The sequence below is a fragment of the Cydia splendana genome, chromosome Z, assembly GCF_910591565.1.
Source record: "Cydia splendana chromosome Z, ilCydSple1.2, whole genome shotgun sequence".
In the NCBI taxonomy this organism is placed as follows: Eukaryota; Metazoa; Arthropoda; class Insecta; order Lepidoptera; family Tortricidae; genus Cydia; species Cydia splendana.
The window spans coordinates 19,291,895-19,317,046 of record NC_085987.1 but is presented as its reverse complement, the minus strand read 5'-3'; the positions used below and the strand labels follow the sequence as shown (position 1 = coordinate 19,317,046).

The 25,152-nt window shown below is 37.7% G+C and overlaps 2 protein-coding genes and 1 long non-coding RNA gene across 3 annotated transcripts in view; 1 reads left to right on the top strand and 2 right to left on the bottom strand.

The window, feature by feature from the left end:
* The window catches only part of LOC134804902 (small ribosomal subunit protein uS14m), a 201,748-nt gene that overhangs the window by 152,370 nt on the left and 24,226 nt on the right, over positions 1-25,152 (bottom strand). The window lies entirely within an intron of this gene.
* LOC134804670 (uncharacterized) lies at positions 3,390-4,179 on the bottom strand. The gene is made up of 3 exons (XR_010146175.1): positions 3,974-4,179; positions 3,676-3,928; positions 3,390-3,609 (listed from the first exon to the last, which is right to left on the bottom strand). It is a non-coding gene; the product is annotated as an uncharacterized LOC134804670 (long non-coding RNA).
* On the top strand, positions 7,971-25,029 carry LOC134805265 (protein takeout-like). The gene is made up of 5 exons (XM_063778579.1): positions 7,971-8,407; positions 21,654-21,894; positions 23,145-23,278; positions 24,021-24,170; positions 24,465-25,029. Exons 1-5 carry the CDS (start codon positions 8,308-8,310, stop codon positions 24,614-24,616), a joined length of 777 nt encoding a protein of 258 aa, XP_063634649.1. The 5' UTR covers positions 7,971-8,307; the 3' UTR covers positions 24,617-25,029.

Sequence of the window (25,152 nt, the reverse complement as noted above, 5' to 3'; positions counted from 1 at the left end):
AAACAAAATAAAATATATATTTAAGTGGGGCTCCCATACAACAAACGTGATTTTTTTGCCGTTTTTTGTGTAATGGTACGGAACCCTTCGTGCGCGAGTCCAACTCGCACTTGCCTGGTTTTATTTAATTTGTATGGTAGCCTGTGAAGCGTTGAACTTTTTTCTACTTAAAGCAAATATAAGTTGTGTTTAGATTGGCAGTAGGCGTCGTAGTTTAAGACAAAAGACGCATTTTGTAAAAATCGGTGTCTGCGTCAGTCTTGATACTTACTCCTTTATGATGCAAACGAGAAAGCGCTTTTCATAGGCCGCCAGTTGATGGTAGTCAGGTTTTTAGAAGCAAATAAAGGAAGACGTGTAATTGACTTACTTATTGCTGAAGGTTTATAAGATAAGTAACTATTTCCCAAGTAACACACAAGCAGGATAATAGAGTAAAATTAACATCTTATTCAAATTAAGATTGCATAAATTTTGTGTATAAGCGGTGGTAATTACTAAATTCGGAATAAGAAAATATGTGGGCCTAGTGGGGCCTATATACCAATAAATGCTGAATAAATTTTGCATAGTATCGGTTTTGCATATTAAAGCTGAATAATACTTATTTCTTACACAGTTATTCAGACATTATTCAGCTTAAAGCATTTGTGGTTACTAAAAGCTGCATAATAGCAGCATTAGCAGCAATTAGCTGTATATATTTTGTGTCGTGAGATATTAAGCAGACAATATTAAGAAAAATGTGATAGTGGCTACTAAATGCTGAAAAGAAGCGTTGGTGAAGACTTTCGACTGTATAAAAGCGGTTGCAGTTTCTGTTTTAATTCTAGTTTTTGAATAAAGGTGGACGCTATTACTGGAAGCTGTAATGAAATCCACATATTATTTGTTATTTAGTAGCTGCATATATGGGTTAGTTATGGCTTTTATAGACATAACGTCTGAATAATAAATACTAAAACAACACTTATACTTAAGTTATAGCGATTTTAGTACACATATACTATCTTTTCTTGCTAAAAGCTGCAAAATGAACGCAATGAGCAGCGCTATTCAAACTACTGCTTAGTATCAACAAATGCGCGGTGGAGAGGGTTCCGTAGCTTTATAAGTTTATACACGGTCAACAGTGCTACTTGAGCCTGTTTGCTTTGAACTTGAGCGTGTTTTTATTTTATTTTAAACGCATCTTGCGTATTTATTCTTTAATCCAACCATTATTTAAAAAATCGAGCTTTAGTTTTTTAAATTCTTTTCGATTGGTTATTTTACACAAGATGCATTGTCGTTTTAATGACCTAAAACAATTGCTAGCTACCATCGTAAACACTGTTAACTGACCATTTGCATACCTTACTGCAACGAGATAAAGTTTACCAATGGCCATTTAAGGTTGTTGCTAGTTGGCAAACAAGGTGGCAAATGCTAGTTATTGATATTGTTGCATTAAAAACTTGTAGACTGGACTGGGTATGAGAAAAATTAAATAATCACCCCCATTAAAATATAGCGAAATCGATTCTCCACAATCGATCAATCGATTTTGAACAGACTGTTTTTAGGTTTCAAGTGGGTCTACTCATACCCATCCCACACTATACTCGTACTCATACCTAAACAATACTGCCCATACCAAACTATACTTGTACTCATACCCGTGATACCCGCTACTAATATACCCGCACCTTCGCACCTATACCATATTCATATTCATACCATACTCGTAACCACACCATACTCATACTATACACATTTTCGTACTCACTGCGTACATCTTTGCGTATACCTTTACCTACTACATATTTGTCGGAACTGATAACGGAAAAAATAACTGTGTAGTCTGCCGTGCCCCCAGATTTATCATATAACTTAAATATTATATCGCGTTTATAATATTAGTAGGAAGTAGGATTGAATATTGCCCGTGTTACATACCTATAATGTTTCTCATCAAACTAGTGAGGATCTATGTGGTTTTTACTATTTGTGTACAGAACCCTAATAGGCTTTAAGATTGAGAAAACAATTACTATTATACTGATGTTATTCAAAACTTGTTGTTCTAAAACCATTATTATCTAACATGTAGCTTAGTAACGCGAATAATGTGAATGCCTATTCAGAAATTTAGCACATAATAGCTGTGGCAGCAGCTTATATTCAGCACAGTCGGACGCCATTACGGTTGCTCATATTGTAACCTCTAAAATTAAATAGAAATTTAAAATGAACTGAAAAACCCATTTATATTCATTTATAAAACTAGTTTTATCGTAGCATAACTTGTTAAAGTACATTTTCTATCACTAAAACATCTAAACACCGCAAAAAAATTACAAATTTAAAAGTGGAGTACTACATTATCTATATTTACTTTCTAAACAGTGCATTATTTACGCGGCGCTTTAAAATTTTAAATAAAATGTATATATATATATTTACAGTAAAGTCGCATGCGCAATGAAATTGATGTTATGTAAACATCAAATCAATATATGGGTAATGTCCTCCTTATTTTGTATTCATTTCAGACACTACACTTTGACACGAGTTCAGAAATTAAAATAGAAGACAAATCATACACAAATAGCTGAATATATTTTCTGTAACAATGCCCTTTTGAACCAAAAGCTGCATAACGTGTGACTACTGAGTCATTCTATACAAAGCTGGATAACTTTGGTTTAAAAGCGGTATACTTAGAAGCTTTTGACAGCCTCTATACAAGTGTTATTCAGCGATTCAATGTGTGGGCACACACTTATACAGCTATTACATTACTGTTATTCAGTAATAAGCGGCGTGGGCTAGCCCACTTTGCGCCCAAACCTTCTGTACAACGTCTGTATAAGCGCTTATACAGACGTTATACAGCTACCTTATTCAGCATACAGTACGGAATGCTCTATTATTCAAACAATATTCAGCTACTTTTGTGTTACTTGGGTTCTTATTGTTACTTATCATATTCACGACAGCTGAACTTAGCGGTAATAAGTGAATAAAAGAAGATACACCAAAGAATACTACCTACTAACTTACCTATAGACTGTCAAGCCATTTCCGTCAGTTGAAAAAAAACGGCAATTTTAAAAATGCAGGCGGGAAGGGTTATCGCTCCATAGAAAATATGAATTTCGCGCCTTTTTCTACTGACGAAGCTATTTGACAGACTATAGGTACTTAATTTCTTCGCCAGTTCTTGTAAAGATTTGACGTTTTGACGACGAGAGGCCTCCGGACTTCATTCTCTCCGTGTTCTCTCCTTGTGTCCAAAATGTGTAAAAATCCATTTATTTATTGTTGCCTGGTACATGAAACATGAAATTCAAACTAGTCTGAAGTCTCAACTCATACCTAGAGTTACAGCAGGCTGTTATCAGTCCCCCCCGCGGGTTGCGTACCTTGTCGTGGTCGAGGGGCTTAGTAACCGTGGCTTGGTCACCCACGGTGAAGCGAAGAGGCAACCAGGGCCGGCCTGTTTGAGGGGCGGGCTGGCCCGAGGAGGTCGCTCCAAGTGGGCTTGTTAAGCCCGCTTGTGACGCGTTGGAGGTGCACCGTCGAGGAAGAGGAGTGTCGGTATTACGGTGAGCCGTTCTCCCTATCCTCGGCGGCCGAGGTGGGATCGCAGGGGTAGAGGCGTGATGGTATTACGATCGCCACTCGCCCTACCTCTGCGAACTTGGCGGGGCCGTTCCGCTGTAGCGGCGTTGGTGGGGCTGCAGAGGAAGAGGAGTGTCGGTGTTACGATGCGCCGTTCTCCCTGTCCTCTGCAGCCGAATTGTGGTTTTGCGACAGAACCATAGACCTGATCTGTCGCCGGGCGCCGGAGAACTTTCTGGCACCCGTAGCTTCCTTGTGGCGGGCTTGGGGGGGTCCGCTACAGTGCAGAACGGAGGCCCAGGAGGAAGGCGCGTCGAACCATCTGGCGCGCCTAGCGTGAAGGGCCTTCGGGCATTTGCGAAGGAACCGCTCGTGGGCGGCTGCCGCCGGTGGGGTCGCGGATGAGTACGAAAGCGTTCCTGTAACCCCACCAATAGGGCGGCGAGGCGGCATATGGGGGGTTTTTAGTGGGTATACCGTGGGCCTCATTAGCCTAGACGGGAGTCCCACGTAACCACTCGGGTCACCCCCGCACCCGGGTGGTATGCGGAATGCATTTTCCCCCCTAATAAAAAAAAAAAGGCTGTTATCAGTCGAGCTGTACGCTTATGAACTGGGTACATACCTATAGAATATTTAGGTACTCTATAGACTATTTACTCATAGATACATACAATGGTACACGAACCGGTTTCGGGCGGTCACATCAATCAGAAAGGTTAGGTTAGGTTATGATTAACTTTCGGGGACGCAAGATACAACTTTTAATATTCTGCGATTTCTGCGTCCTGTTTTACTAATTCTTCGTATGTATGTATGACTATGAGTATCCACACCTGCGTACCTACGTATGTATTGAACAAAACAAGCAAGTATTGGGCGTTGCCGTGCTGCCTGTTTGGTATGTTTGATCATAGTCTAATAAAACATGGTCTTCCATTCCCAGAGTGACACGGGCCTACGTCACAACAACATGGCCGCTATATATAGCGCTATCGCATATTATCATATAGCGCTGTCGCATGATGACGTAGGCCCGTGTCAGTTAGGTGACCTAGAAAAGACGGGAATGGAGTACCAGGCGGAGTATATTATTATACCATGTGTTTGATGTTTATCTAAATTAAGATGTTTAGATAAGTAATAATAATGCCCGCTAAAAGCGACATCCCATTAAGTGCCATATAGTTAAACAATTATTGTACCTACTTGCTTAACAAATAAGATTTCTTTATACTTTACAGTACCTACATTACATATGGTGCTACTTACCGCCCTAGGGGGCGGGATTAAGGACAATACGTGCCTATGTCAAAAATTGAAAGGGCCATATGTATCTACTGTATAACGTAGTACAATACTTACTTGTGCGAAAAGGTAATTCGCAACTTGTGTCGATTTATTTATTTAGAAATTTAAATCAGGCAACAAGGCCCATATTACAAATACCTTACAGACTAACATATAGGATGCCTGTGGCCTGTAATACGAGCAAAAAATTCAACTGTAGGCTGTACTCCTCATACTGACCAACATTTGTTCAGCAACTTTTAAAAATAACTTGTGGTTTGATTTTTAATACACTTTAAAGTTTATTCTAAGACGCAATGTATTGCGAATTTTGTTATGTTTACGGCGTGACAAGCAACGTCAATCACAATGATATGGTGTGGCGATGGCGTCCATTGAAGATAATATTTATTTTGTATGAAAAATAGGGAGTCTAAATACTTCATAATTTTTAAAAGTTGTTGAACTAAAGTGTCACCGTTTGAGGAGTACAATCTATGTTTTAATTATTTGCTCGTGTTACAGCCCACAGGCCACACCCGGTATGTATTTTATAAACTTAAAACTAAACACTATTTAGTCGTCAAAACGGCGTGGCTCCGTTGCTACGGCTCCTCTTGTCAATCACAATGATATGGTGTGGCGATGGCGTCCATTGAAGATAATATTTATTTTGTATGAAAAATAGGGAGTCTAAATACTTCATAATTTTTAAAAGTTGTTGAACTAAAGTGTCACCGTTTGAGGAGTACAATCTATGTTTTAATTATTTGCTCGTGTTACAGCCCACAGGCCACACCCGGTATGTATTTTATAAACTTAAAACTAAACACTATTTAGTCGTCAAAACGGCGTGGCTCCGTTGCTACGGCTCCTCTTGTCAATCACAATGATATGGTGTGGCGATGGCGTCCATTGAAGATAATATTTATTTTGTATGAAAAATAGGGAGTCTAAATACTTCATAATTTTTAAAAGTTGTTGAACTAAAGTGTCACCGTTTGAGGAGTACAATCTATGTTTTAATTATTTGCTCGTGTTACAGCCCACAGGCCACACCCGGTATGTATTTTATAAACTTAAAACTAAACACTATTTAGTCGTCAAAACGGCGTGGCTCCGTTGCTACGGCTCCTCTTGTGTCGGATTCGGCAGTTTACTCTGGAACCTCCGAAATTACACGACACCGTTCGGCCAGAAGTCGGCGCACTCGGTGGTGCCCTGCAGCGGACGCGGCACACGCACCACAAAAGAGTTGAAGTGCACGTAGTGGCGCGATCGAAGCTGGAACACCCTCAGCGTGTAGCCGGTCGGACTCCCTTCGGTCGTTTATCGCCACTCGTGGCGAATATCCCACTTTTCGCACTTGTATCGTAATGTACTAATTACAAATAAAAATAGTAGGACAGATGCAGTGCATAATTGTTTTACATCTTATTTTCACGGAAACTTACGAAAGTGACTTGCTATTTCAGTTAGTCTCGGTACAAAAAATACTGACATTGACTGAACTTGCATGACAAATACGAAGTAATACGAACATTTCCGAGAAAATACGATGGAAAACAATTATGCACTACCTACATCTGTACCATTCTGTAATGGCTTAAAAAAGAGACATATTTACATAGGTCCATAAATTACGTCATCGATTTTTGACGAATTTTGACCCCCCTCCCCCTAAATTCATCCAAAAATCATGCTTCGAATGATCCCGTTTCCTCTTACGTCATGCTACCGTCATCCGATGTCCAGATATTACGTCCATAAATTACGTCATTTCAAATTAGGGGCGGGGGGCTGATTTGAAATGACGTAATTTATGAATAGCCCCATATGTAGAATAGTTATTTAAAAGACTGTGACAGAAGTCAAACTTCTAACTTCAACATTTATTCAGCAAATAGGCCACAAGGGCACTTATTAGACGTGAACATGAAATTTACATAGAGTCAGACCGTGAAAAGTCTGCAGCGATTTTGATAGCCCACACAGTGCAAGTGTCAATTTTAAACGTCAAACTTCTATGAAATTATGACGTATAAATAACACTTACACTGCGTGGGCTATCAAATCCGCTGCAGACTTTTCTTGGTGCGACTCTACTTACAAGCAAAAAAAAAACACATCAACAATTTAATGTAGGTAGGTATAGGTACTTACTTACTGCAGTAATTTTAAAATTATTTGTAAATTAAAGTATGAAAAGCCAGAGAGCAACTATGCCCCAATGTCGGCTGTAAGTAATATGAGGTTAGTGAATATATCATAGGAAATTTACAATATGTGTGTAGATAAAGTAGTGTATGTAACTGTACATAATTAGGCATTAAAACACTCGTGAGATTCTATTATGAAACTCACTTCGTTCGTTTCATAAACCCACACTCGGGTTTTAATGCCTTTCTAATGAAAGGCATTAAAACCCGATTTGTAGCAGTCACATAAACTATAATTATACCTACTATTGCTTTTTCGTTCTAAAACTGCCAATAGGTAACGGCATTACTCATTCAACCAATAATGAACCTGTTTTAGAGGTACCTATTAAATATTAAATAACAATGGAATGAGTAAAATAAGCAATTTTTATCCTACATTTTACTTTATTTACATGCATAATGCCAAATAACTTTTAAAACCCATTTAATATAGTAATAACGTTTACCTGTGGCTGTACGTCTTTTTACTATAAAGGGGTGTAATGTAATCATGTCAATTTGTTTAATATTTTCATGAACCGTGAGCATATTTGGCCACGTTACCACCTATCACTCTGGCGAGGGCCAGAAGAGAGTATTTGTATTCTATGGTCAGAAGCGAATGCGATTGTTTTTAACTTTGACAATAAATAAAAATAAAAACTTTCTAAGGTATTTTTCATATTTTTTCAGAGAGTAGTTCTATTGTTTTACACAAGATAATGGGGTCTTTACCCATCTACTTAAGTAATTGAATGCAAAACGATTATTGAATTCATGTGGTAATTATTAAGAAGACAGGGAGGAGTGTCCTCTATTGTATCTGGTGACATAATTCGACTGACGAATTATCTTATTATTATCTCATGTGTAAAGGCAAATTTGACTCCGATTCAAATTATGATTGCGGTGAGCACGTGGTGTTTGTAATTTGTTTGACAGCGAGGTGGGGAGCCCGCGAGGGATGACGAAAATTACGCGAGAATAAAACACATCGTCTCTAGGGCTTTCACTTCAAACAAAATGAAACACGCGCCAGTCGGCGGCCCCTTCGAGCACACGCCCGCCATCTGCCCAGCGACTCGCCAGCACACACACCACTTCCACTGACGTTACCGACACCTGAAAAAATCGTAATACAAAGCAGTGATCTTGTGATTTTGGAATATTACACGCATTTAAACGTAATATAGTATTTGTAAAAAAAACCATGGCGGGCCACCTCCTGCAGAGCCTGCTGGTGGTGTGCAGCTTGGCCGGCGTGTGCCGCAGCGGGACGGCCGCGGACAGCGACAACTCCCTCACCACTCGTAAGTCCTAACTTGTAACACTTGTATGTTTTCATGCATAATTATTATCATATTATTGTATAATAATAATATGCATTAAATTTAATGTATAAGGTTTATGTTAAAATGGATCTTTAATGTTTTTAACCAAACCATATATTTTTACTTAATATGTCCCATTATTACCCTCTTATTTGTTTTGAATTTTTTTTTTCAACTCTTATAGTCAGCAATAAAAGTAGCGAATGAGACTACTTACGCGTCAAAAATATCTACCATTCTCTAACAGCTTAACAAACAGAGATAATTATGTTTCTGTAGGATGTAGAACAGACTGTAACTGATACTTTTGAACTCGAACTGTAGAGATTTATCTTTAGTAGGAAAAGTAAATATTCCACTTCCACTTTAACTACTTTTGGCGCATTGTTTCATCCTCTGCTTTGAATGCTGACTGCACAAGGAAGGTATAGGGATGTACAATACCTAATATACATATATACCTAATTACCTACATTTTGCAAGAAATCTAAATCGTACATTATTAAATAGCTTTTGGAAAAAATGAAAATAAACATGTTCAAAACAATATGAGACTAACTTAGCTTTGTAGATAGTTGCCTGCCGGCTGCTTATTATAAGTGGAATCATCCATAACAGAGCTGTGGAAGTGGCACGGGGTTTTTAATATTATCATCAGTAATTTTCACAGATTAAATTTTAACTATAATAGGCATAGGGTTAGGTTTTAATAAATACTTAATCAGAATCAGAAGTTTATTTTGCTTTATAATGGGTATACGCAACATGGTATACAAACAGTAATAGTAGTAAACAGCAAAACGTAACAAACGTATCCATAATTGTATAATGGCAACTGTATTCGAGAGAATATTAATCGAGTTCAACTTTTATAAGGGATATTTAAAATAAACTGTTATTTTAAATATCCATTCAAACAACCAACAAGTCGCTAATCGCGCAATAAGACATATTTTTCTATCAATATTATAAATGATACCTATTTGTAGGTTTAACTTTTTAGGTAGTTTTAGTTTAGTATGTTTAGTTAGTAGTTTAATTTATTTTTGTTTGACATTATTATTAACTGTATATTTCGAATACATAAATAAAACCTGTATAATAAGCTAATTCTAAATTCAATTCCTGTAGGTACATATAGTACTTAATACATAGGTACTTATCATTATTGACGTTACCTGCAACAGGGGGGCGATTTTTGAATTTCGATTGCTCGATTTCGTCACTCGAAAATCGGTGGAAAACGGTGAAATGTTAATTTTTGTAAATACGAGTGATAGAAATTTGGAATCAATTGGTATTGACCACTCGTTATCAATTCTATTAGTAGAATTTTATAAATGCCTAGTAGTGGAGATATTATTGAACGAAATACACGAAATCGAGCGCTCGAAATTCAAAAATCGCCCCCCAGTAGTGATAAGTATAGAAATCTAAATTAAGCACTAAGTATAAATACTTAAATAGCCATCAGTGCATTTAATTTTTTATGATATATTGTGTGCTGTTGACAAACACCATTGAACTAACATTGACCATTGACTGCGGGAAACCGTGTGCCATACCAAACAGCACTTGAAAGATGTTTTGATGGACGCTGATAGATCACTTGATGTGGGTACATGGTACATAGGTACAATTATTTAGTAATGCTATTAGCGAGGAGTCCATTCATATTTTGCTATTAATTATAATGTGGTGTGGTGAATGTGGTGGTGTGTGGTGTCGTAAATCTTCCACACACACGGGTGTAGATTTATATACTTTGTTTTTTTTTAGCATTAGAAATAAGGTAAACAATCTTGACGTGTCTTTTAATTGAAAAACACATTTTAAAAATAAGTTACGGCAAATATGTAACAATTACGAATCTAATACGATCATTTATATTCTTCTGCTTTCATAAGTAATAGTTACTGATTTATAAAAAGCGTTTTTCAATTAAAAGACATGTCAAGATCACTTACCTTCTTTCAAGTTCTTTCTAATGCTAAAAAAACGAACTATAGATACAGTATGTTGGTGACCATTTATACTGCATTATTCACAATATGCAACTTAATCTATTTTGGCTAGATCAATCAATTATTTTATTTGCAAATAATGAATAATAAATATGTACAACACAGAACAAGAAATGATTTAAAGCTTTAGTTTTAAATCATTTACTAAATAAAAAAAGTTTACCTTTACATACAAACTACATAAATATAAAACACCATACCAATCAATCATAACACATTTAGAGGGTAAATTATTCGTACATTTAGAAAATAGGTTACCATAGGTTACCTAAATAGGTACCATGCCATGCTACTATGTAGGTAAGTATATTTATTTGTGCACGAGCACGGGTGTGATAGTTAATTTCCAGTAAATATACATGACTCTTGGATTGTCGATAGATCGTTAATAAAATAACATGTAGCAGTCGGTACTTAAACATAAATATGTTATGTTTTCAAAAGACATTTACAAACAAAACATCCGTAGGCGGCTATTTTGGACGAAGCACTGAATGCTCAGAAAAGCCCACGTCAAAGGCACTTAGCGTCATCATTATAATAGCTAAGTAGCTAAGTTAGCGTCATACCCTAATTACGGGCTCGCGATCGTGAGGTTACTACAAAAATAATAGTTTCACCAGCGTCTGCGCAACTGCGGTGTCAAGGTTGCGTCACAGTTCATCACCGACCCCGTCGCGGCCTAAGCTAAACCCTTACGAATTACGAATGTACACATTAGTCATCTAGAATTCTAGATTATAAACCTAAATATTAAGAGGTCGGGCAGAATAAATACCTTCCTTAAGTAGGTACCTTAAAATTAGCAGAAATTGCCCATCTCAGTGCAGTTTCTGCTAATCAATTATAGTGTAAAGGTAACAGCCGCACTAATCAATTTGCCTCTTTACATAACTTAAAAGTACCATGTAGTACCTACCGACTTGTCCTTTACTTAAAAAAACTTACTTATGGAGCTTGTTGTTTATAACCACCGACGCAAAAAGAGGGGAGTTATATGCTTGACGCTAACGTTAAGTCTGTTTTTTACTTTGTTTTACTGTGCTCAAACATACCTACGATATCAGTACTATACGGTCAAAAATATGAATACTACTTTTCATAGGAAAAGATGAAAGAGAGAGAAGACTCGTGATTGACTACCTGTTCGATTGGGTACCTAGTTACACTAGGGCGTGACCTCCAACAAGAGCGTCCTGACGTGAGTCACGCACGCTATGAGACCATTTATATTTTAAAGAGTCCATGCGTAAGGTTCGTCAAGGCTGAAACGGGCCATCTCTTGCCCGAAATGACACCTAAAGTGATAATATTATTCTGCTCAGGCTCGCGCGCACTGTTTGTGTCGTGTCGTGCTTCAGCGTCGTTAAGACGAAAGTGGACGACCGCCCCGATACCGCCTCTTCATGGATATTAACATTATTGATAATATTTTGACACCATTTGGTGTATATCGGCCCAGCTATGTCCGTTTTATATTTTTTCGGATTTTAATTATTAAGAACAAGAGTTAGGAGCATTTAAAAGTTTGTATGGAATTCGTTTTTCGCTCCTAACTCTTATAATAATCAAACAATTTAAATAGTCAAACGAAGGAGCTATAGCTATGGTCAATATACATCAAATTGTGTAAACATACTTTCTATAATGTTTCTATAATATTCAGAGAGAGAAATGATGTAGGTATTATATAGAGAAGCGGCCGGTCCCTTTCCTCTTAACAGTTCTCGGAGTCACTGATTGATAGCATCCAAATAGGTATCATCCGCACAAGTTACTTCCAACTTACACCTTCTTCCATCCACTCTTTTCATTTCGAATGGTCACTCAGCTCAATATAATGTATGTGTATACCGGGTGTGGCCTGTAACACGAGCAAAGAATTAAAACATAGATTGTACTCCTCAAACGGTGACACTTTTGTTCAACAACTTTTAAAAATTATGAAGTATTTAGACTCCCTATTTTTCATACAAAATAAATATTATCTTCAATGGACGCCATCGCCACGCCATATCATTGTGATTGACGTTGCTTGTCACGCCTTAAACATAACAAAATTCGCAATACATTGCGTCTTAGAATAAACTTTAAAGTGTATTAAAAATCAAACCACAAGTTATTTTTAAAAATCGCTGAACAAATGTTGGTCAGTATGAGGAGTACAGCCTACAGTTTAATTTTTTGCTCATGTTACAGGCCACACCCGGTATTTTGCTTAGCTTTTCCATTAGCACGATGTGAGCATCGTGCGATGCAAATGATGCAATAATGAATACCTATCATATAAGATATTAAACTCGTATAAAAATTATGGTCTCCTAAATTAAACTCGATCTGAATACCTACTAGGAGGAATTCTTCTGAGTGGAATTAAACATTCCACCAAGAAGAAATAAGAAACAAAACCTTTCACAACGATACATTTTTTAATTTGCTTCATTTTACTTACTGTCATTTTCAAGATTACAAATAATGATAATTCTTTATAGGCCTTTATAAGGCTAGTGCGATGAAATTGTTATTTGCAAGGAAATACCTAAGAATATGTAAAAACGCTACTTATTGTCGAAAAATAACAGCAAACGTTAAATGGCATGATTGCAGTGTGTCTCGCCGCCTGCTTATTCATCCAACACCCCTGGCACGCCACGCACTTCTTTTTTTTATGCGCGCTATCGTATTTTTCACATAGCTTGGATACTGTGACAGCTGTCATCTACATACAACTTATATAACTTTAAAATAAAACGCATCATACGTACGATGACAGCTGTCACACACATGACAGCTGTCATCGTACCCAAGCTATGTGCAAAATAGTAGAGAAAGAGATTGTCCATGTGCATAATTAGGTAGTATCAAAGAGAATAGTAGTATGTAGTATAGAGGGGTCCTGTCATAGTAAATTTTGTAGTCACAGTAAATTTACTGCCATCTATCGACACACGACTAAAACTCCAAATGAAAACGTATAAAACTATCGAAAAAATTTATATATATGGATAAATGATTTTTTTTTTTTTATTCTTTTTATATCATTTTGACCCATGTTCATTCACTGATACCTATGTGTTAAAATTGTTAAATATAAAACGGTCGTCAACGCCATCTAGCCGACCATAGGCCAAAGGTGTGTGCGCCATCTATCCGAGAATCATGGTATAATAATATACTCTCCGAGAATGACTTTTTCTTGATTTCCGAGGCACGTTTTTTTCTTAGACTTTATTCATCTTATACGGAGTTACATATGTCTTTGGTAGTATTAATTTTAAAGAGTTATTTTACCCCGGACGAATTGTAGACGGTAGACCTCATGGCACTTGAGGTTATTTTTAGTGTGCTTAAGGTGCAGTGGGTTCAGAAAACGAAGTTTTTAAAAAGCCGTAGCTCTTTTTTGGATCACAATACGGCTGCCATACATTCAATTAGCAATCTTGAGGGCTTTTTCTAGTGACTTCCGCGATTCGAATCCTAAGTTATTTGACTTTTGCTCGATAGAAAACGATCACGAACATAGGTCTAAAACGGACTTTAAAGATTCGTAACAATTTGTGCACAAAAGATAAAAATATGAAAACTGCTTCTAATAACGCGCAATTTTATGCTTGAGCGAATTCCGCGATTACTTTTTTTTTAAATTTAACATTAAATAAATAAGTTCAAAAACATGATATCAGCGGTCCCGTGCACGCAACTTCTTTGATCAGATGCCCGCTGGGCTTGAACGAAGGCGGTCCTATCGCGGGGCGCACTAAACTGACAGTTGGGTTTTGCAATTATTTTGACATTAAATCATATACGTATACGAAAAAGTATACCAGTAGACAAATTGTATTTAAAAAAATAGGGTAATTAAATTATCATCACATCGAGCTCGAGTCTTATCTTAAATTTGATTTGTTGTTGTTTACGTGGCATACTTATTAAAAAACGCAGTAAACTATCTTAAAACAATACGGTTCCAAAATCATTTAAGTAATTTGCTCCTTGAAACCCCGCTGAAAATGAAAAAAGTTTGTAAACTCATACTTACTGATTGGAGTTAATTTTCATTATGCTGGTATTACCTAATATTGCGTCATTTTAAAAACGTACCCATGTGACTTCTGTACGTCAACGTCAATGAACTGATTGTGATGACAATTTTGTGATCTTGTATTTATGTTAGAGAACTTTTGATCTTCAAATATTACCTATTAATACGGAACGATATGTAAATATTTCGTGTACTACTTGAAAATCTTGAAGCGGTACATCTATTTTGTTGCTGTGAGGTCCGCCTAGATGTATAATGCGGTTACGTGCTGTTCTGCAAACCTTCATGAAATCAAGAATAAATAAACGACTATGGTCTAGCTTCAGTCCTAGCGAGTTTTTGCGGCTCGTGAGGCCGAGATATACTTGCCTACGAGGCTTACAGGCTGCGGACTGGTTTACTGGGATTGTCTATGTATCGATTGTTATCCAAATTTACTATAAAATAAAACAAAGTTTTTAGTTCAATTATATTCTGTGCATATATAATTTTATTTTTTATACCTCGTCGATGACAAACAAGCATACGACCCGTCTGATGGTAAGCAGTGTCCGTAGCCTATTGATATAGCCTGCAACTTCAGAGGTGTTAGGTACATGCGCGTTGCCGTGCCTAACCCTCCGCACCCTCGTTGATAACTGGCAAGCATACTCACCGGCAGGAACAATACTATGAGTAGGATCTAGTGTTATTTGGCTGCAGATTTCTGTAAGGTTGAGCTCTGCTCTAGATCTGGAATGACATCTGCTGTGCTGTGTCCTACCACACAAAGCGAGATGTAATTCACAGTGGCCATACCTCTCTTTTGGACGTAGTTCAAGGACCAGAGGAATGTCCATATATCTTAAGTATTTTCGTACTATATAACTACACAGATTCAGATTCTGAATATATAACCGTAAGTTTACCAAAAATTTGGCGTAGCTGTACAGTCAGATGCAGAGAAAAACAATCCGCCTAAATTAAATTTCCACCCTGCCAGGACTTTATTTATTGATAAAGATAACGATATGTTTATTTGCAAAAATATAGTGATGAACATAGGTGGACAGTAATTTTGGATGCGTAGGGGAGAGCGGGGAGAAACGCAACACTTTGTACTTTGACCTTAGTTTCTGGCTAACCGTTATTATTTTGATGAAATTAATGTAGTCATATATAACTTCATTGCATGTTCTGTAAATTAACATCTTGATTAATCTTATAATTGTGTATTTTGTATGTAAGTACTAGAGTGACTAAAAAATCGTCTGTTGTTACTTATGACCCCGTTGGCGTGCAGAAAGTAACACATGTGGGTCAAAAGTAACAAGACACAGTGGGCTGTAATTAATATAATATGACATATCAAATCAAAAAAGTACTATATAACTATGTAAATTATTATTGATCACACACTTTAATATTTGCATTTTAACTACATAAACATTAGCATTTTAAGAAAACAAATCAATATTAAGTCCTCGTTAGAAATTGTAATTTATTTCAAGTGATGAGATCAATTATTCTGTTATAAACATGTTTCATACTCAGATAATTCAGGTTCAGAGTTTCTTCACTCATAAATATGGCATACATCGTTTAAATCATCATTGACGCATTAAGCATGTGACCCCATATTAGATTCAATAGGTATATATTGTATGGGATGTAAATGTTACTTTTGTACCTATACGGCTTTGTTACTTTTGTACCCGACCGCATTTTTCTGAAAACATGAAAGATATCTTTGAAACGGAACGTGTTCGAGAAAATAAATTGCAATCAATCGAATCAATAATCAATATCCCTTCGGGTGGCAGGGCCTCCGGTTGAAGGGTAGGAAAAATGACGCGGGCATTTTTTTAAATATGCCCCTGCTTGGCAGAGGCCGGGAGCCGGACACTTCCCTAATTGGCGGCGAACCGGGAGACGGTTCCGTCATAACAAGCCCGTGAGTGGCAGAGACCGTCTCCCGGCCTCTGTGCGACATCGTATTTCGCGCCTAAAATAAAACCGTTAACCCTATGCCTTGCTTGCCCACTCTTGCAAGATGCATTCGTCAATAAACAATTATTAAGGATGGTATTCCTTAACGGTCGAATTCCCGCGTAAAATAAAGTTTGTTAGAACTATCGTGTGAATCATATTAAATGTATTGTTTTGTCATAAAAACTGCTTTTTCTACAATCAATTGTTTTATTTCCTAATTATACGTATTTTTATACATGAAAGTAGAAAAAAATTGGTAATAATATGAGATTTGATCAAGTCCAGCATAATTCACATAAAATAGAATGTAATTCATTGGTATACAATCAAATAAACCACTTTATGCTGAATTCAATAATACATAGGTAATATATATCATTCATACATATTTTTTGAGAAACGGTCATATTTCTAACACGCGCCAAATTCGCGATGACCACCCTGGAGGCCCCGCCACTTGACGTATATTTTTCCAAAATGGCCGCGCCACTCAACTTCAACCCACCGTTAAATCTGAGGCGCCGCCATTCAACGGCTTGTTATGTCTGTCCGTCTCCCGGCTCCCCGCCACCATAGAGACCGGGAGCCGGACAATGCCACCCTAGGGGATATGCAATTATTCAGAAAATGTATGTATTTTAATACAACGTAAACATCAAATAACTAAAAGTCGAAAAACGTACTTTTGATTAGAAAAATCACGTTGCGTTTTCTCACACCACCTAATAGCACGTGGCGCCCGTTTCGACTGAATGCAAGTGAAGGGGGCGCCACTGTCTATCACCTAATAGCAGCGGAGTGGTGTTTTGACTATTAGATAAACTTACAGAGCAATAGTTACTTTCCTTTCCACCCGCCGTTACGTTTGTCCCCGCTCTCCCCTACATTTCACTTGAAAAAGCATGCAAAATTTTCTTATTAGCTAAGTACTACAACTAAATATATACAGATTGAAGCTAAGCTAACGTAAGTAAGTTATATAATAATAACATCATCGGAATACACATATGATTTCATTGAAATTGTCATTGAATTAATTTTGCGCCTTATCGAAAGCCCTATTGAATAGAGTAGTACCTAAATAACGTTTTTCATCTGACGACTTCTGTATTTATTCGGTTTATTTAGTACGCGTATCTAATGAATTCGATTTTAGTTAATTTACATTTAAATACGTCACATGTGACATGAACAGACAAGGAGAGTAAGATAAAATATATTGTTTCTCTTCCTTCTTTCAATGGAACTTTTTTAGAGTTTCTCGTCCTCAAAGGAGGCTAGTGGTTAACACGAAACTCAAAATACTCTCATTTGCATCTTTAAAAAAACAGGATGGGTTACTGACCTGTCCCAGTAAACTGAGGTAGTGTGCGTGAAGTGTGCTTGTGTGTGAAATGGGGTAATTTGACAGAATCTGAAAATTTTTCTCGGGCATACCTCGCCTTAATAAACTAATTTCCCAAACGTCCAAAACTCCAAAACGGTTTAACTGATTCAGTTGTGGTTTTCTGTTAAGGTTTGTCATTAATATGATTTTCAGATGTTTATTATTATAAATGACTGGGTTTTGTAAATAAACGATGTACACGTTTAGCTAAGACCTTGATCAATGAGTTGTGTGTAGGTAGGTAAGTACCTACGTTAGTTTTTCCTGCTAAATATATGCGCCTGAAGTTTGCTCAGACGTCCGCGCCGGCGAACGAGTATTTGCTCGCGCGGTGTTGCGTAGCCCCACTAGCCCAAACGTAATCGTTCAAACTGACCTTGGCACGAATGAGCTTTAAAATACGCACATCCCTGGCGACAATAATGCTTAATGGTGCACATTAACATTGGTACATGATTACAATCGTTTCAGATTAATTAGATGCCTTTGACAACGTAATAAACTGATCAGTTAGATCAGGTCAAGAGCATTACGAGTTGTTAGCTAGTACGGTGCTTTAGGCTTAATAGACATTGTTTTTTTTGCCTTGTATGATGATCTGCGGTACCAATGACAAAATCGATGAATCGTAGGTAGTTAAATGCGTTTATTATCTAACTACGAGTACAGTAAGTTCTGTCGGTATATTAAATTTGTCTTAATTCGCTTTCAGATAGAAATGGCAAGTTGACAACATCTAACGGCGATACATGCAAGTAGAAAAAAGCTCCACCAATAAAAATATTTTTTTATGTTGTGATACGTCACGTCAGTGGGCCTAGTCAACATGCCAATCGTTTGCGCCGTAGCGAAAAAACGGTAATCTCTCTCTATCATTCTTCCATGTTAAAGCGACAGAGAGACATTAGCGTTCCATTCGCTACGGCGCAAATGATTGGCATGTGATGAGACGTGATGACGATTGGCGTTGTCCGGGGCCATCTGCATCGGCCGGTTTTTGCATTTTGGCTAGGTACCGAGACCTACTTCAGTATCACGATGCAATAAATGTACCTACTCGTACTTATTTGCTAATCACTACAACACCTTATAAAACAAAGTCCCCCGCCGCATCTGTCTGTTTGTGTGTTTGTATGTTTGTTCGCGATAAACTCTACTGAATGGATTTTCATGCAGTTTTCACCTATCAATAGAGTGATTCTTGAGGAAGGTTTAGGTGTATAAATTGTTAAACCGTGCGAAGCCAGGGCGGTTCGCTAGTATTATATATGATAGATTAGAAACTGATGTGAATAATTGATAGGATGAAATGCTGGAGCCATCTTTCAGCCTCATTCAAGTAGTTTCACAACGAGCGTTAGTTGCGCGCGAGAGCGGCGGGGCCCGGGGGGCGGCGCGGCGTTTCGGCTCGGATTACACTATTATAATGTTGCGTCAAACGACCTGCCTTTATCACATCACTTATCAAATAAATGATGCACTTATCTGCACTATTTATTGCCTTTATTACCTAGCCTAAGAGGGTACAATATTAGATATAATTTTATGTATGACCGAGAAAAAATCGGAAATCATAATTTTCCTAAGAATTCCTCGTCTTACTTACCTATTCATTTTAATTTTTAACATAATCGTTGGATCGCCAACCTTTAATACTTAAAACATTAAACATTCATCAATACTTTGTTTTAAATAAAATACATTTCAACTTAACCAATATCTACGATGGCAGATTAAATCAGAGTACCTATTGATTAAGTACCTACATACTTATACAACATTTGTAAAAGCGCGTTCATAAGTTTTGTTTATGTTGTACCAATAATTCATACAACATAAACATTCTTTTTTTGACAACAACATTTTGTTTTTTGACAATTACAAATTTCGAACTACCTAACTACTTCTAATTACTCTCATATCGTCTCTTTTCTTGCTTCATGACATCAAGTAAAAGTGGTTGAATGTGGTTTTTGTTTATGATAATAATCGCCAATTGGAGAAGTTTAGGTATTGGATTAGAGGAAAGAATGTGAGAATATTCCGAGAAATGCTATAAAGTGGGTTTGCAGGTCGCCGCGGTATTGCCACTTACATAACCAGATTTATGTAATCGCTGACCTTGTGCAAGAGCTTAATAGTATACGAAATGACCATTGCCGTTCAAGTTCAACGTTATTTTTATAAACCTTACCTAACGATTACTAATCGATGTCAAAGTAAATATAGAGAACTAAGTAAACATTATTTGTCATCTTTTAGTAGTTAGGTACCAAGTGAAGACATATCATTGGCTTGAAACAGGAGTAGCTCACTCTTACTTACACTTTAACTATTTATTTAAAGATGGTTGTTCATCAATTAATCAGTTTTTTAAAAGCGTGACATTAAATACGTGCGACCCGAGAGTTATCAAAGTGTCGATTAATTGGTGATATATTGTCAAAACAGTTTCTATTGGTCTCGAATGCAGTGCAAAACTATTTCAAGGTCTAGTTAACCTAAACGAAAGATGGCAAAATGAGATGCAAGGTATATCACGGGCGCGGCGGCGCGGCGGGCAGCATGTCTCGACTCACCTTGCCACCGCTGACCGCTTGCGTCACGGCATGCGGCACACTTCGCGCCTTACATAACCGCCCCACGTGTACCTAATCATTTCTTGCGAATACATTGATTGCTGATTAACTGATTTAGCCATTGTTCACATGCTAAATGTTGCGTCGGCAGGAATGCCATCCTCGAATCAGTCTAATTATAAAATATTTCTATACTTCGTTTTTCTTAGCATTAGAAAGAACTTCACACAAGTAAGGGTGCAGTTTTTATCAGGCTCTTTTATTGTTAATAATTATGGAATTATCTGATGTAGCATGGCCAATACATATAATTTACTTTAAAATTTTGCCGCAAATAGTGCCCGATTTGGAATCTCAAGCTTACTTCTGCGAAGTTCAAAATAACGAAGTATAATATGTTCTGTCAGCGTCAAAAGTAACGGATGATACAACGCGTCAAAAGTATCTGCCACCCTGGAATATTATTACAAGTAATCATGTATCGCTACAGTTAACAGTATAATTGCTCAACATGTACTCGTAGAGACATAAATATTTTTGTTAAAGTTTAGTTATTACAGAATGGTAGATCTATAGGTATTTACTTTTGACGCATAGTCCGATACGTTACTTTTGATCCTGACTGTTCGGGACCGATGGGGAACAGGGTCAACGTATAGATTAGTTGTGCCCTAGTTTGCGAAATATATTAACAATAAAATTGCATTATAAATGGAGTGTGGTGCAACTTGACATTTTGGTTATAAAGCCCACAGTGCAAGGCGCGCTATTTGAAATAAAAAGGCTTTGTATTTAAATGAAGCTTGCTAAACACGCGATTAAAAGATTGTACAGAGGAATTTTTTACACTTGCGAGTAGGGTTGCCAACTTGTTTTTGGTGGAATATAGTATTTTCCAGAATAAGGCATCAAAAATATAGTACATTTCAAAAAAATATAGTACTTTTAGATAAAATACTAAACATGAGTGTAATATACGTTTAATCGGAAATATAGTATTTTAGCGTACTATATATTTTTCCAAAATTATATAGTACAGAGAGCCAAAATATAGTACAATACTATATAATATAGTACGGTTGGCAACCCTACTTGCGAGTAAACTTCGCTTGTTCGTTGTTCGTCCTGTTTGTAGGTAAATACCTAAATAGTTCTGTGATGGATGAACAATAAATAATTCCAGTTTCACTATTATCACTACTTATAGTACTTATATTTCCAGCGGAGTACATACTGCCGTGCAGCCGCAGCGACCCGCAGTTGGACTCGTGCGTGAAGCGGTCGTTCAACCACCTGCGGCCGTACCTGGCGCGCGGGCTGCCCGAGCTGGGCGTGCCGGCCGTCGAGCCGCTGCTCATCGAGCGGCTCGTGATGGCCAACGACGCCGGGCCCGTGCGCGTCACCGCCGCCTTCACCAACATCACCGTGCTCGGCCCCAGCAACTACACCGTCACTAAGATAAGGTGCGGTTTAAATAGACCATACCACATACATGCCCGAACATTGAGCATACTCTCGAGTTTCGTAACTATCAAAATAACTAATTCTACTAAAAACTGCTTAATTGGAGCATACAATCAATCGAATTTTATAATTAGGTACAAAAAAAAATTGTTATAATATAAGTACTTAGGTATTTAAACCAATAACATTGTTATTATTTTCAGGTTTATTTTGCCTATAGGTATCTACTATCTACATGCTTTATATTAAGTTTGCAATTGCGATTTGATTTCTGCAATATGTTGCATTGCGCATAATCTGGTACTTACCTTCTTTGTAAACTAGAATGTTTATTCTACTTGTAAAATAATGAGATACGTCCAAACGATTTCCCAAGCAATTTGATATTTGACATGACAATACCTTTGTTATTGTATTAATCTGTCAGCATTGTCTTAACGCATCTCGTTCATATTTTGCGCATTTGGGTCGTTGAAATGCAATCCTCGCAGCTGTCGAGCTTGCGCAAACGTCGAGATCGCGCGTAAGATGGCTTGAGCGATTGCAACGCTAGGGACTTAATCACGGACGGGCACGCACCGAAACTATCAACGCATACGCAATCTTAAAGTTATCTTACTAATTAGGCTTGGGAAGGGGATGTATAATGGCTAAGTCCTTTACCTAACCATACATTTCTGGTACCAGACTTATTTAAAATATTTTCGTAAGTCACAGTGATTTGCATTTATGAATGTGCAGTAGGTAGGTTTCTAATAGAGCCCGACGGCTAATCCTATTGTCTATTGTTATGTAAAACCGCTCGTGCCACGTGCCACAAACACCTGCATAAAAAGTACAGTACTTCGTGCCGGCGAGTCGAACGCTACATAACCAGTCTATAATGTGTCATCGAGATGCGTAACAAAGGCGCGTTATCGGAGAGTGCACTTACACTGGTTTTTTGAGCGTTGGACTAGTCCGCGCTCAGGTGCCAAATAGAATAATTAAGACCCTTTTTTGCAGGTAAGTAGCACGTGCGGTTTTACTTAACACTAGACAATAGGATTAGCCGTCTATTAGAAAGACTATACTAAAATATGTAAGTACATTTATTTTTTCTGCACCTGTTTAGTGAGAGCGAACTTTCAGGGATAAATCAACAGTGGATTATGAAGATTGAGCTGATCGGTTTGTTACATGCGTCTGCCATACATAACGGTATTATATTGTTTAGAACAATATAAGAAAATAATAAAATTGTTTTCAGATCCGACCTGAGCAAGCTGCGCATCGACATGGGGCTGGTGCTCCCGCGCATCGAGATCACGGGCCGCTACGAGGTGTCGGGCCAGGTGCTGCTGTTCCCTGTGCGCTCCCAAGGAGACTTCTGGGCTGCATTCAGTAAGCAATTACTTGTTTTTAGTTGGCATTCAATTCTGCCGCTTCTTTTCGCCATCGCCCTACGCGACAACATTACCATCTTCATCACTTGGATGGTTGGCAGTCCTCAACTGTGCGTTTCTCCAGAAACTTCCTGCCTCGCACAGCCAAACTGTGGAATGAACTGTCGCCAGCGGTATTTCCGGACCGATACGACCTACAAACCTTCAAGAAAAGAGCGTACTCCCATCTTAAAGGCCGGCAACGCGCTTGCAACCCTTCTGGTGTTGCGGGTGTCCATGGGCGGCGGTAATCGCTTACCATCAGGTGATCCGTCTGCTCGTTTGCCTCCTATTTCATAAAAAAAAAAAAAAAAAAACACTTTGATCGAGCAAGTTCCGAATTCGTCGGTTATTCGTCTCATCGTATTTTATGTACCTTCAACAAAATTATTTATTTGTTTGAAGGGGGATAGCTTCACAGTTGGTCCCGTTGTAATCTGGTATATATCTGGTCAAGATCGTAGGTAATGGGATTATCAGAGCTATTTAAAGTGAATGGAGTAATTTTTAAATAACTTACCTACTCGTAATTATTCTCAGAAAGCACAGTTTTGTAAAGTAGTCGAGTAAAGTGAAACTGCTGATGAAGACCATAAAATGATGGCATTTTAAACTGAATCTTTATTTTACTAAGTAAGTATCAATGGAAAACCTTCCTACAAAAAAAAGTTACCATAAGCTCGTAATATAACTTGTTATAGTCGATGTGGCCGCCATCGCAAAGGTGTTCGGCAAGGAGATTGAGCGAGACAACGTCAAGTACATGGCGGCTGACCGGCTCCTGGTGGACTTCAAGCTGCGGAACTCCCGATTCAAAGTGCGGGACACCGTCAATTATGGAAGCGTCATTGGTATGAAATCTACATATAATATTCAGCTTGTAAAGATCTTTCTTACTCGTTGTCCAAAATAAAGTAAACGGGTGAGTGGCGAAAGCGTCTCGATGTAATTATGCGATCGTATCTATTTAAGACAACTGTCATAATTAGGTAAGTACTAGTCCCTTGGTATCGGGTCACCGGTCTTTAATGCGTCGCTTTGCATCTCATCGCTTTTACCGGTTGTAACCCCAGACAACGGGTCACGTAATAGCCTCAGCCTTTTATCCTCTGAACAATACTTATAAGTTTGTGGCTATATTTCAGGCGAAGCAATGAACCAGTTCCTGAACAACAACGCGGCGGAGATCATCGAGGAGATGCGCCCGGCCGCGAGCGTGTCCATCGCCAAGCATTTCCAGGCCTTCCTCAACGCCGCCTTCACCAAGGTGCCCATCGACGTTTGGCTCAAACCTTAATGAGCGACGCAATTATGTCAATAGAACGACATTTTTTGTTTTTAAGTTTTCACGTGACTGAAGTGGCTTCAGTTATTTGGCTTTAAGGGGGCATGACATGAGTTAGTTACCTATTGTATTGTAATTTTGTAGGTGTCCAAGGAGCAATGTTCTGTAAAGAATACCGAACGATCGCTTTGGATGAGAATATTTTCTCCTTTATTTTTTACAATATTTCATATGCTAATGGAAATTTACAGATTTAAAACTATTGAAATCTGAGAAATTTTCTGTAGACGCTAGTCCAAAGATGATTTTATATCTTTTCGTAATATGTGATTAGTATTGTAAGTACCTACTTCTAAACAGAACAACAACAGATTTGCATTTTTATCTGCCGTTATTTCAGAACTTAAAACTATTCACTTACAAAACATACTTAATTAGTAAATATGTACCTACATATGTAAATTGATTATTTTGTACTAATGAATGTGATTGGAATAAATATCGGGTTTTCAGAGCATGAGCTCTATCACTCAACCTCAAAATACAAA

What these genes read in the sequence shown, in the direction of transcription:
- LOC134805265 (XM_063778579.1), top strand. Translation starts at nt 8,308, where the DNA reads ATGGCGGGCCACCTCCTGCAGAGCCTGCTGGTGGTGTGCAGCTTGGCC. An exon ending in AGACTTCTGGGCTGCATTCA is followed by an intron (nt 23,279 to 24,020) that starts GTAAGCAATTAC and finishes AACTTGTTATAG; the next exon opens with TCGATGTGGCCGCCATCGCA. An exon ending in CAATTATGGAAGCGTCATTG is followed by an intron (nt 24,171 to 24,464) that starts GTATGAAATCTA and finishes GCTATATTTCAG; the next exon opens with GCGAAGCAATGAACCAGTTC.